General features: G+C 41.1%; 1 protein-coding gene across 1 annotated transcript; it reads left to right on the top strand.

Annotated features, from left to right (window-relative positions):
- The first annotated feature begins 957 nt into the window (after nt 1-957).
- LOC121675716 (arylacetamide deacetylase-like 4) lies at nt 958-5,897 on the top strand. The gene is made up of 4 exons (XM_042051378.1): nt 958-1,143; nt 3,289-3,505; nt 3,884-3,947; nt 4,727-5,897. Exons 1-4 carry the CDS (start codon nt 967-969, stop codon nt 5,499-5,501), a joined length of 1,233 nt encoding a protein of 410 aa, XP_041907312.1. The 5' UTR covers nt 958-966; the 3' UTR covers nt 5,502-5,897.
- Nucleotides 5,898-14,303: the final 8,406 nt, after the last annotated feature.

The following is a 14,303-nucleotide window of genomic DNA, read 5'->3' on the forward strand; positions in this document are numbered from 1 at the left end:
ATGGTACTCTCCCCCCATCACTTATAATTTGACTTTACAACAACAAAAAAAACCACTAAACAAAAAACAAAACAAAACAAAAAACCACCCCCACATTGCTACCTAATAATGTTAGATTTTTACCTATTTCCTTTCCCTGTGAATTTACAATTTAAATGTTCTGACATTCTAGTTGTTTGAAGAGTTGCAAACTTAGATTCCCAATTAATTAATCTGCATCATTTAAAGTACACATTAGCACAATCCTACTCCTCAGCAAGAACAAGATAAAGCAGTTTTATTTGAAACTCTTTAATCACTGGTTATCTTAAGTCATTTTAAGCTGTACTTGGTGCACACAGAGTTACTGAAGGTTACCTGCAACAAGGTCACCTGATCGTGAATCTAAAGTCAGCCTCCTGTGGCTTTTTAAAAGCATTTTCTTCTGTTAGAAGAAAACATAAATACTAAAAAGAACTGAGATTTGGGTAATGACAGAATTTTCTAAGTGCTACTTTCCAAAGAGCACTGGTGACAATCCCTTTGGCCCTTTTGAGTGACAATCATCACATGCAGGTTCCCACTCCTGAGGAAACTCTTCAGATGGGTGTTTTATAATGCCACAAACTAAAAGCACACAAATGCCCTCTGTCTATTTTCCACCTCCAACTAATTTAATACTAATGCAGTTCATTCATAACACTCTTCTCCCAGCTAAGCACTGGTTTCATGCAAAAATTCCAAAATGCCTCTGGCATGGATCTGTTAACAAATCAAGGACTTTGACCAACTTATCTTTTTTGAGATAATGGGAATGTGGGGGAAAGAAAGTGGGAGAGGGAAAGATACTTGCTAATGTATTTGTAAAAGGGAGGAGAGAGATTTTTACTGGAGCAAACAAAGAACAGGAAGATGAACAAAGAATCAGGAAGTAACAAGCCAAATATATCAAATCAAAGACATCTCAGATCACTACAGTTCAGCAAAATGGCAGTTGTACTCACAGTGCTGGTGTTATTCTTAGCTGGTTTTCTTGCTGGATTTATATTGTTGGTCATGGGGGCAATTAATTTTGATTTTTCCAACTCAGAAATTCCTCCTGGAGTGAACCAGCCTGCAAAGCTCCGAATCATTCATATAATTTTAATATGCACAGCTGTGGTGGTAAGTGAACCTGGTGTGATTTCTGGGGGAAGAACAGTGAACCTGTAGATTTTAAACTTAGTACAATGCTAGAAGCCTGCATGGAATTATGTTCCAGAGACGAGAGCAGGGCATTGCTGTCATGCTGCATGTTTTATTTAGCTGAGTGTTGCTAAAGAAACTTTGCCAGACTTTTAACACTGCACTGCTCTACCCCAGTACTGCCCAGCTCTATCTTAGGCAGTACCTATTGCTGCTTTAACACAAGTGTGTCAAAGTCTGACTGTGCTTCTGCCCTGACTTGAGCTGACCTAGTAATGATTTGATTAATTATGTTTATTCATTTTGGATCATTTATATTTCCATTCTGGGTTCAGACTATACCAGATGTCTCTGGGCCAAGTTTTTCTTGGTTGTGGGGATGACAAGTTCTGTATTTATTTTGAATATAAAGTGAGAAGCTGAACATTTCAGAACTGGCTTTGGGAAGGGACAGTTTCTGTCACATAAGTGACAAAATTAGGTAACATTGCCCAAGAGGAGCTGAAGGCATTCTTCTGCCCAAAGCACATTTATGTAACTCCTGCAGCAACTAAGCAGGATTCTCTGATGGGAATGAGGGGCTCTAGCCAGCCCAGCTTCTCCAGGTGAAGCAGTCTGTAAAAGCGTGGGAAGGTAATCAGTCTCCAAGAGCAGCACTCAGCATCTGGTGAGCTCTGCTGACGGAGGAGCTCACTGAATCACAGGTATTTCTACGTAACGATAGCTGTAGAGATGCTCTGATGAGACATGACATCAGACTGGAGATAACAGAGGTTGTGCATATATTTAATAAATTAATTTAATGGAATACCTGCAAAGAGAGACAAACTATTTAAAATTTAAAAAGGAAAACTAAGAGAAAAAAATTCTCTGTCAGAAATATTCTAGATTATAGTTGACCATAGTAAAGAATTCTAAATATATATTCTCATGCGTTGGCTGCACAGAAGTTATAATTAGAAACTGAGATTACATCACTTAAGCAGCTGGAAAAGCCAGTTGTCTTTGTATTATCAATCCACTGCCCACCATAAACCAGCATTGTATGCTGCAATGTAAACAACACAGGGTGAAAGAAAAACAAGTTGAATGTAAAAGTTAAGATATTCTTGGTATTGTTCCATTCCTGCTTGGAAAATAGCAAATACAAAAGAATAAATCATTTTATCATGCGTGTATGCAATTGGAGACACTAAGACTAGTTTCTGTAACCAATTAAAATCAGTATATTGTAAAAAGTCTTAGTTTCTGCAAGAAATCTTTCCTCAAGATCAGGCACAAAGAATATTATAAATAGCTGGAATCACTGAAAAAAAAGGCCTACATTGAGAGTCATGGCACTACTGACTATCCATGCAAATCTGGCTGTCTAATAAGAAATATTCAGAACAGAATCCTGAGTACTATGAACTTGATCCAAATGTTCCTAAGGACCGAAGTACTGGTTGGCATGGCTGAACAATGCATTTCAAAACAGGGGGTACACCTTTTTTTTATTTACGCAAAGCTATGTTGGAGCACTAGCTCTGATTTGTATTCATTTTCTGATGCCTGGCATGAATATCCCTATGGCATAGAGAATGAACAGAAGTTCATCCCTACTAAATACTTCAGGATTTTCTTGTCAGTGCATGGCACACATCAGTGAGACTTAAGAGACGGATCAAAAAGCTATTATCAAATATATTCTTAAATTAGTCAACTCTACTTTGGGCAAGTGTCTGTACCACGAAAATCGGCACCAGAAAGACCCGTCTTTCACTATGTTTCCACATCTTCTGGGGGGCAAGGATAGAATAACCAGTGAAAACCAAATTTGCTTTCCATGTTAGGTAAAGGACCCGCTGAGGAAGCAGAGAGATCTATTTCACCTTTCACCAGTCTGTTAATGTTGCATTGTTTGGGGTTCCATTCTTTGGTTCAGGTAGCTCTCTCATGACCTCTCCTGATGCTGCTGTTACTTGTTCAGTTGTCTCCTACACCTGTACAACTACTCTCTTAGTTCATTACTGCCCTAAAAATACATGACTTAGGCACCGTGAGTTTACTGTCCACACAGTTCGTTTCCTTTGGAAAATACAGGATCTCTTGAGTGAGATCTCTGTTCTCTTTGCCTTTGAACAGGGAAAGATTTTGGAAAACATTGGCATCTGCACTCAGGTGAATTTTGTACGGTACATGCAAGGAAGAAAGACTCTGGGGGCGGACGCGAAGCTCTTCATCAAGGATCTGTGGTTTGAGAAAGTGCCTGTAAGGATTTACCAGCCTAAGGCTCCATCTGCCAGCCAAAGGAGAGGAGTTATGTTTTTTCATGGAGGAGGATGGGTATTCGGAAGTCTTGGTAAGATATCTAGCAGAAAAAATATTATAGTTTAGTTAAAGAAATACATACTTCATAAATAGTAAAGTCGGTTGTTTCTTGATCTGTAGCAGTTGCAAACTTTGAGTATAACCACAGCTTCAATCTTGTAATTCTTGCTGTCGGAAGAAGGCATCTGCTGTGGATCACGTGATTTTTCTTACAGGACAATGATATAAGGGGAAAAAATAATGAAATAGGAAGATGAGGAGATACAAAAGGACTGAGGAGCTGTGTAGGAAGCAGCAGAGCAAAGTACAGAATATTTTCTTCTTGCAATTCTTTGACTTCTCCAATAGAAAACACCTCTGGAGAGAAAACACCCCAACCCAAACCCAAACCCCACCAAATCTCTTTCAGAGACCCACGAAAATCTGTGCCGCTTTATCGCCAGAGAAAGTGAATCTGTGGTTGTATCTGTGGGGTGAGTCTTTCCTCATGCTGATTTTGAGAGATTATTTCCTATAGTGTAAATATCACCTCCTGTCTCCCCAGTCATAGCAACAATCTTCCTCAGAGAAATGTCTCTGTGGGACTTCTCAAGCGTGGGATTTACAAATTCATTCTGCTGTTGTTTGGAGCCACTGAAGACTCACTTGGGCTGTTTTCACTGTCTAATTACATCACAAATTATACATTGGCATATCTAGTTGGAAAATGAAGTTTTGAATCAATATTTTCAAATTCCAAACTCAAAACTGATTGTAAACAGATAGTAAGCTATATGATCTCCTTAACACTTATTGAAGGAAAGCCTGCTTGATGCTTAGGGAAGCACAGTGTGAATGACAAGCTAATACGTTATCAAAATACTGGCATAATGGTTCAGATTATGAGGATATATAACATAGCTTTACGTAACAAAGACATAAACCAGAAGTATTGTCATTTGTGTCCAACTCATTAATCATTTGTGTCCAACCCATGAAAAGCTGAAGCAGAAAGTAACGAAATGATTGTCAGTAAAACCTACATAGAGTTGGCATCTGAGTACTCCTGTGTTGTTAAACACCTAAGAGACATCATAAATAGATGATATAATAACAAAATAATCTGCACCACCTACTCACGGTTTATTGATGATAATACTGTGGAGAAAAAGAAAATTCTGCAGAAATCAGGGTATTGCTGGTTGCAGGAACCAGGACTTTAGCAGTACATTTAAAACTATTTCCTTCTCTTACACTTGTCTCTGTGTCCCAGGTACCGTTTAGCCCCTGAGCACAAATACCCCGCTGCATACGAAGACTGTCTGAACGCCACCCAGCACTTCCTGCAGCACCTGGAGCACTACGGCGTGGATCCTGCCCGGGTCATTGTCTGCGGGGACAGTGCTGGGGGCAACCTGGCAGCTGCTGTGAGCCAGACCCTGGCAGGCAGGTCAGACTTCCCCAAACTCCGTGCTCAGATCCTGATCTATCCAGGCCTTCAGGCGCTGGACTTCAATTTGCCATCTTATCAACAAAATCGGGGAGTCCCTCTGTTATTCCGGGAACGTGCTGCTTTCTTTGCTTTGCTGTACCTCAATGGGGATGCACTGCACATGCAAGAGGTCTTGGAGGGCTCTCATATTCCTCCAGACCTGAGGCTGAAGTATAGGAAGTGGGTGAGTCCAGACAACATCCCTGAGGAATTTAAGGTCAGAGGTGTGAAGCCACTTGGGCCCACTGATTTTATAGCTGAAGTTTATGAGACAGTGAAGAGATTCTGTGAGCCCATGCTGTGCCCACTGTTGGCTGAAGACTCTGTTGTTCACCAGCTGCCAGAATCTTTCATCCTGACCTGCGAGTATGATGTGCTGAGGGACGATGGCTTGTTGTACAAGAAGAGGCTGGAGGACAACGGGGTTCGAGTGACCTGGTACCACCTCGAGGATGGATTCCATGGAATCATAAGCCTATATGATTATTGTGGCTTCTCATTTCCATCTGGGAAAAGGGGACTGGACAGCGTTGTTAACTTCCTAAAAAGCTTATAGTAAACTTCGTAGATTCCACAAGTCTCTTCATGCCTCAACCTAGGAAAATATCTTTTTAGGATATTTAATATCAGGTTATGGGTAGTCAAGCAGTGGCAGCCATTAACAATGATAAACAAGGCTCATCAGAACCTCATTCCAGCTGTTAGTTGGAACATGGAATATACAAACCTTATACAAGCTTGTACCATGCTGCAAGCCCTTATCTTTAACTCTGTCAGTAAAGAGCAGTTCTTCGAATGGACATCCTGGTTTGTTCCAGTTGTTTAAAATATATCTGTATGAAGAGAAACTGTGTGTTAGCAGGTGTGTGTGGTATGAGAATAAAACCCAGCTGACTTTAGTGGGTTGTGAGCCACTGTTTTGGTTGACAATAAATAAATATGATGCAGCCTCGAATGTGGTCACTGTCACTGTGGGCACAACAAACATGGTTCCATGGCCAAGCAGTTCCAACATCACCCATGTTTCTCAGCACACAGGCAGGACTGGAGCCCCTTCCTGCCCCAGCTTTAGCAATGGACTACTGGGTAATGTTTCACTCACATAACTTGAAAGACAGTTCCATCAGCCAGGGAGGGGAGTGCTGGTGAGACAAACAAATATGATTGCATCACAAAAAGATGGGTAAGATTTGTGGAAAATTGGACCCAAATACTCTACTACAGCTCTCATTGGAAACTGGTTGTAGAAAAGGGAAAGATCAGGAGAGAAGGAAGGGGAAGATGAGGAAGGTCAGGGCAGGAACAGAGCAGGTCAGAACCTGTGCTGTCGGGGTAGTACAGGGCTGTAGCTGTCAGCTGGAGTCCAGCCTCAGCTCATGAGAGTAATAAAAGGGAGAAGAATAAGCATCTTTCTTGGCCTGTATTAATTCATTCTGTTTATGACCTGCCCTTCCTCTCCTTAAGCTAGGGCAGAAGCAATGCTGGAGCACAGGTTGCACTGAGTGGTTCACACTGTATATAACATTGGCCAATTAAAAATGGCACTTACAGCAGTCACTTGAGGCTGCTGTACCATTTACACACAGCTGTATAGCAATATAGACAATAACATACACCAACATCATGCAAGAGAGACCGCTAATCCTTTCAGAATTTAATACTTATTATGACTTGTATCAGAGGATCTTTAATAGTCTGGATATTGGTCTCATTTGCTTGTAGAAACACGAGCATCTTTGCTAGCAGAGCTGCTCGATAGATTTCATGCCCTGCTTAAAAGCTCAGCAAAATTTTGTCATTAGACTTTTAACTTTGTCAAAACATGCCAGTTAGGTTCAATATTAGAGCTGTTCAAGCAGGTCCTCCTGACTGCTAGAATTGCTTCCTTTAGATTTTTTTTCCTGGAACCAAATGCCAGACCGTGTTGCAGTCTGCTGCAGCAGAAATAGAACAAAGGGGGGAAAATGGTTCATTCATGCTTTTCAGATGCTAGTTCCCATGGCAGGTGAAGATATTTAACTAAATTAACCAAACCACAGATAATTTTTCAATTTCAATTCAAGTGCTATGCAGTATCTTTTATTTGCACTAAGGAACCAATCTAAAATTTTACACTGGCTGATTTTACCAGTTGACTTTACCAGCTGAGACAAAGAACATAGACCAGACTTCCTCCCCAATAAAAGCACTTGTGTAGATTAAGAAAGGAGCACTGGGACAGAGCTGCTGTGATTACTGGGCTGCCTCAGCAATGCTGAGTGTTGTATATCTCTCACATTTATAAACTCAGCAGCATCTCATACAGAACAGCTTCATCTGCTTCCCAGCTCACAGATCAGACACTAAGGAGAACCACGATGGGGAAATTTGAGGTAAGGAGCAGAAAATTCCAGTGTGGGGCTGTGTGTGCCAGCATTCCAGGCAGTGATGATCTGTACTAATAAATCCTGTTTTATATATCCTTAAACATCTGTATATGTAAAGGAAGGCACTGCAGCTCTATGGCTGTGCACAGACCCCAGAGCTCCCCTGTAGGTTGGATTCCAGTGGGAATCCTTCCCGAGACAGGCAACCAGCACACGCTGCTTGGGACTCCCTGGATGTTTCCCAGTCTATGCCTTGGGGGCGACCAGGGCACATGAAGAAAACCAGTGTGTTACTCCCACCTGGGACTGGGTATTGTGTCTTCAGGGCATTCTCTGGGCTCTAATAGCAGCTTGCTGGTAAAATAGGATTATTTTAATCAGCACACCTCCAATTCATATAAACAAACTGCACTTAAATAAGGCCCAGATCTTTTACAATACTTTTCCCACAAACATTATCTGCTAGAACATCCCTTCCACCGAGATGCCTCTGCACCCCCAAGTATTGTTGTCATTCTCTGTAGACAGGCAGCTGGAAGGTTGGATATACAATGCTGCTGCACAAAACCCTTAGGCAGCACAAGGCAATCAGCTTTTCATTTTCAGCCTTCTTAAATGTGTCTGCAAATCCATGATGCAAATGTTGAAATCAGACTGATCAGATCTCATGACATACAGATGCAGTTGCTTAAGTTAAGTGGAAATTTATTTGAAATGCAAATGCCCTTATTTTCAGAGATTAATTTATAAGTAACACAAAGACTGACAAAGGTGTGTGATATCAGTGGCACTACAGTCTGACTCAAAAGCACACTAAGCCATCTGAATGCTGTGCACAACAGTAGCATGTGCATCTCATTTCAGGGCCTGCCACTGCAGCACTTTTCATCCATCACAAGGAAGCAAGAAACCAAAATTTAGTGTCAGAGTACACTGAGAACTGCAGTGGACACGGCTACAATGTGTGCTGCCTCCCCTCTGCAGATGGAGTGCAAGTTGGCCTGGATTCCTCAGCAATCAGATTTCTCCATTCTTGGTAGTTCTTGGCATTTTTAATTCAATGAAATTGAACATGGCACACTGTCAATATATAGATTTAGAGACAGGAACCTCCTTCTGTTTACATTCTGGAAATGGATCTTGTGGTAACTTTTGGCTACTTTCTTACCCAATCAGTACCTTATTTTTTGGATTAATGAAGTGGAAATGTTATTCATATGACAATCCCTATTCACCAAAGGGAGCAATGAAGGAGAGTGTCAATGAACAGATCTCTCTCCCCTATCTAATATCAGTTGAAAACAAGGAGAGCTGTGGGATACAACTAGCGGGAGAATTCATGGAGTATTATTATCTTTCTGAATTTTTAAGTAGAAGGTACACCTGTGCTAACTTTTTAAATACCTACCATAGAGGTTCTGAAGAATCAGGACTCCTGATTTATAACATTACACTCTGGCTAGAAGAGAAAAGCACTGTTAGATACTGACAGATGCAGTAGACACACATGTCCTGGGAACAAAAAGATCCATTTTGTCCTTAATCTGCTGTCAAAATAGTACAAACATTCCCTATGACAACTGTGGAGTGAAAACACCTGGACCAAAAATTTCATTACATCCTTTCTAACATTTAATCTTGTCTCAGCATAACCCACTCTCTACGGCCACCTCGAAGACCTGATGAAAAGCTGCACTAGAAAGAAGTTGAGTGATGTCTGGTGTCTGCCCCATTTCCTGTGAAAGCCCAACAATTTCTGCTTTTGCTACTTGTCAGCTGACACAACCACCTAAAACTCATGACCTCCCGACCAGGGATATCTTCCCCAAAATATCGGTAGAATCCTGGACTTCCAAGAGGGGCAGAATATCTGCAAACCATGGGGCAACTGGTGAGAGCCAGAGAAACTGGAGATGCCCCTGTGTAAACTGCTTAGGGTGATCTTAAGTACTACTTAATATAGCTTGTTGTTTGTGGGAGCTGCTCCATGCAGAAGGAATGAGAATTAGGTTATACAGGCACAGGGCTTTAGACCAGTTAGAACAAGTTGCTGGGTTACATCCTGACCTGCAGGTGGCCAGGACTATTTCAGAAGATATTAAATCACTGAAACCAAATTTTTCATCTCTTGGTTTTTAGTCAATAGATAGTTGCAGTAAAAAAAACAACCAAGCCAAAACACAAAACAAGTGGGATGGAACTTGAAAAAACATAAAACTCTTAATTGCTTTGCCCTCTGGTTTTTTATTTTTACACAGCTTGCTGCATGTTTCTTTGAAGAAAGAGCAGAAAAGAACCTTGTGTTATTCCATAGTATGTCTGAAACATCCAAGAATAAAGTAAACATAGGAAACAGCTGCACATGCAAGGACAAGGTGAAGCAAGGTTAGTCCCCGTGCAGGAAGCAGGCAGACCTTGATTACCCTTGGCTTTACATAGGGAACAGCACTTAGAGGCAGATAAGCTGCAAAGCAAACTACATTAGCTGACCTTGCATTACCAGAGGGCAAACCTGGAAGAAATAGCTCTGGGGGACCTTTCCACCATGGGATAGGCCACCCTGGGACTTTGCTCCTATGTAAGAAGTGCTGGTACAAGTCCAAATTCTTATTGCTCCAATGTGCAACTTCTGCATTTAAATTACATTTGGCCCAGAGCAGAGATCTGCAGAGCTCAGCTGCTCTTGGTCTGAGGCTCAACAATAAACCTGCAGCAAGTTAAAGGCTTACATTCAATATATCTGGAATTAATTCAGTGCAATTCATCATTTTTGCTCAAGATTAGCAATATTATAATTATTTTTAGGAACAAGATAAAGCATATACCTTAGTCTTGGCATGGACAAGCCTCTGGCCAGGGTCTGGATGGAGTTTTACCTCTGCAACATTGTAGTCACTGTGATTTAGATTTGCGTTTTCAAGGTTGGGTTTCAAGTGAAGGACATTGACGACTCAGACGTGCAGAGCAACAGTGGCACCTATTGGCAAAGGGACTGTGGCTCTGTGAGACACCCAAAACCATCTGGGAACAGAGCCTCTCAGCTGAGTGCAGGAACCAGAAAGCAGCGTCCTTAATGAAATCTTTCAGAGATGCAAGAGCCCTGGTAATTAGATAAGCATTATATGGGTTTTTTTAGGCTTCAAAGCCCCGGGGAGATCAAAGGCAATTAGAAGAAATTGAAAGCAAAATAGGTGAAAGTCACTGAATCACAGTCAGCTATTAGTGCTGTGCTATTAAACACATTCTCTTGAAAAACAAATCTCTAAAATAACCCATAAAGAATGGATTACAATGGAATGAAAACTGCTGGATACAGAAATTTCTGTATCCACAAGGAAGTCCTCCATATAAATTTTATTGCCAATATAGCTGTTAAAAGTCTATTTTTCTGTTTGCTCCCATCTGCTAATATTTTTTATGACAGTACTAATCAGGCATGCACCTCTATAGCACAACAGAGCCCAGATAATATCTAGAATACAGCTTAGAAAATTATACAAGGGTAGCCTTAATTTCACACAACTCTAATCAGTTTGCTTAAAAATCCGCTCTTCAATTATTCATAATTATTAAATATTTATAAGAAATGAAACATTTATGTTTATCATCTACTGTGCTTTTAAAAGCAAAGCTCATCTATGGAAAGAAATGACGGGCTCAATATACAGGGAATTACTGAGATGCACAAGAATCACCTATGAAACTTGTATGAAAACATTAATTCCAAAATCTGAGAGTTCCCCAGCCACAAGTCTGATCTGTTTTTATTGAGCCATTTACCATTAAATATATAACCACAACACCCAGGGGAGCTCGGGGTAACCTGGTGAAATGTGTTCTGGTGGAGAGCTTCTGAAACAGGAAGGTGCACAGCTCCACCAGACAGGTCAGATGGGACTGGTGATACCCAATCAAACATCAAAATATATAGCAGTGAAATATCTCCTTTGGTCTGCTTAGCTGATCAGCTGTTTTCACCTGGAAATTTAGATCTTCCTCACAGGTGCCCAGCCAGCTTTGTGGCGAGCCCAGCTCCAGCTGAACTCCTGACAGAATGAGTCCAGGCCTGAGCTCAGAGGTGATGGAACTGAACACCAACCAGCCTGAAACAAAACCTGAATGTGTCCTTATCTCAAATATTCCACACGACAAAATTTCAGAAAGAATAGCTCTGATAATTAAGGTTTTCCCCTTCTCTTTTTCCTACAAAATGTAGCTGACCTAAGTTATTCCAGACAAAACCCCCCGAACCCTCTGAGCCGCAGCTGAAAGCAATGCTGCAAACACACGGCTACACCAAGGTTATCTCATTTATATTTCCTTTCTGACCATTGTGAATGGGTCACAATCCCAGGTTCTGGGCCTGGTTTGTGCCCATAGGCAGAGGCAAGCACAGACATGATTGTTCCCAAGTTCTGCACTGCATTTGGCAGAAGTCAGCTGAGGTAGGAATGGAAGATAAAACTGAAAGATTCCTATACCCATAGCTTAGAGACACTAATTCTTGCTGAGGGAAACAGTGCTGTTTAATCAGTGACAATAATGCTGTGCTGGAAGTTCCCTAAATAATAGATACCCTTGTTGTGTCTAACACAACATTTGCCAACTCACTCTAATCTTCAGAAATTACAAGGACTTTTATTCACAATAAACCCACTGAAACAGAGGTTATTTTGCCTGTGCTTCAAGAATACGTAAATCTGAAAGAATGAAGATATTTACAGCTGCCACAGAAAAGAGGTGAGAAAATCTGAAATTTCATCATTGCAAGTCTGCAATAACTCAGAAATTCATTTATTAGGAAACAAAAAATTCAGCCAAGTCATGAAAATGTACAGCAGAAATGCTGGGCTATACTGTCATATGTTCATTTTTCAGGAAGATATTAATGAAGAAAATAGCATAGCCTTATAAAGAAAAGAGACAATTTGACACATCGACCTAGTGATAAAACCTCTTGAACTTGGAGACCTCTGAAATAGGGATCAAGTTTGGAACCTAAATATATTTAAATATGTTTCTCCAAGACAAGTAAATGGTTGTGTTTATTCTGGCCCACTCTGATGTTGTAATTAATTTGTTAACATACAACAAACACAGCTCCTGAGAATCATTATAATATGAAAAGGGTGACATTTTGAGGATGTGTCAGATTTATCCAAGAGTTTTTTGAGAAATCTTTTTTAGTCTCAGGGCCTTGTGGTCACTTGTGTCTCAAAAGCAAGAGTGCACCTGGCTCTTCAATTTTTCATGGAGCAAATAGATGTTTGGATACAACTCTCTGCTATGAAAATGTCCCACACTGTCTTGACTGCAGGAAATCAGCCTTGTGTTTGAATGTGACATTAAAAAGGCAGCTTGGTGGCTGGAATTGATGCACAACTCTCAAAGCCAGCATATTTCTTGCCTTGAAGGAGACGAGTGTCAGCCTGGATGAGCTGTGTAAATAAGACAACAGATTATTTGGACTGAGCTCCTCAGTAGGGGCTGGGGCTCTGTCAGGAGCACTGATTGTGGCTGGCAAGGGCTGCAGCAGTTGGGAACTGTGGATGCCCAAGGAGTGAGGGTGGTCACAGGGACTAAATGGCAGCGTTCTGGGGAGAAGAGAAATGGGCTCTTGACAAGGGGTTGTTCCCATGTTCCCAGACCTCCTCCAGAATTACAAATATTCCTTGGAAGGTGCTTAAAAAGAGCTCTCCAAGTCAGTTAACTGGTAAAACAGCCTCATTGGTCTGAGTTTGAGCTCTGCCTGATGGGACACAAAGGCTGCCGAGTCCTGTCCTCCAAACCTGCAGTCCCACTGCTCTGATGCCTTTGGGACTGGGATTCAGACTCATCCTTCATCCACAGGAATATGAAAAAGCTTTCTCTGATGGCACTTACACGAGGCACACATTCCTCACAAAGCTTGTGTATTTAAATATTTATTTTTCATATTGGTGACAAAGCATCAAATTGTCATTAGTAATTAGGCCTTTCAAAAATTTTTGTACTGTTTGTTGCACTGAGCTGATCAGCTCTTCAAAGGCACCATCTTAAAACCATGCCATCGATACTCTTTTGTTCCCCCCATAAGGCCAAGCAGATTTCACTTGCCACACCCCTGCGATGACAATCTCACTGCCATGAGAGGTTGAAACACTTCAGGGGAAAAATTCATTCAATAGCTTTTCAAAAGAATTCATATTTGGTCCTTCTATTCTAGACAGTGTGGCTTTCCTCATAGGAATACCATCACCCATCAGCAGGACCTGCAGCTCCCATGAGGGATTTCATCAAACAGCAAATACCTGAAGCAAGAGCTGCATCACCCAGCTCTGGACAGGGGCACAGAGGACCACATCCACAGATGGCAGCAAGACCAAGGTAACCATTAAACAGAGTAAGGCCCTGCTTACCCACCTGAACAAAGATTGTATAAACTTCCCCAAACATGACACGTTCTTTGCAGAAACATCTTACTAATTTATACTTCATAGTCATATTTCAAAGGAGCCACTTATCTCCAAGAGCAGCTGAAAGCAACAAAATTGTACCAGCACATCCTGAACCTGGTTTGTGCTATGAGCAGACTCTGATGAAGACATTCCCTCAGTTTTTTTCCTTTTTTCTTTCTTTCTTATGATTTAAAACTTACACAAGTTCAAAAGGCTGTTTGAGGGAAATTGACTTCACAAAGGAATAAGTTTGGAATACTGAAGAAGTGCTGCAGAATGGAATTACATTTTTTTATATGTAATTGTGATGTAACTCATAAGCTTGTTGGTGCAGATAAAAACTGCCCTGACAGGGTATAATGGACATAATTTTGTAGTTGCAGTGATGGGGACAATGGCTCTGGGTAGAGAAGGACCCAAGTTCTATTCAACAATGACCCATAAGGAAATTGTTACATAAATACAAAAGTAGTTGTTTGGGAGCAATAATGTTTGTTAAGAAGGGAAAAATCCCTGGGCACAGTCATTTTAGAGGGAGTTGCTCTTTATTGTCAC

The sequence above is a fragment of the Corvus kubaryi genome, unplaced genomic scaffold (assembly GCF_017639235.1).
Source record: "Corvus kubaryi isolate FWS band 111438036 unplaced genomic scaffold, C.kubaryi_AGA036_p1.0 75, whole genome shotgun sequence".
NCBI classification, from domain to species: Eukaryota; Metazoa; Chordata; class Aves; order Passeriformes; family Corvidae; genus Corvus; species Corvus kubaryi.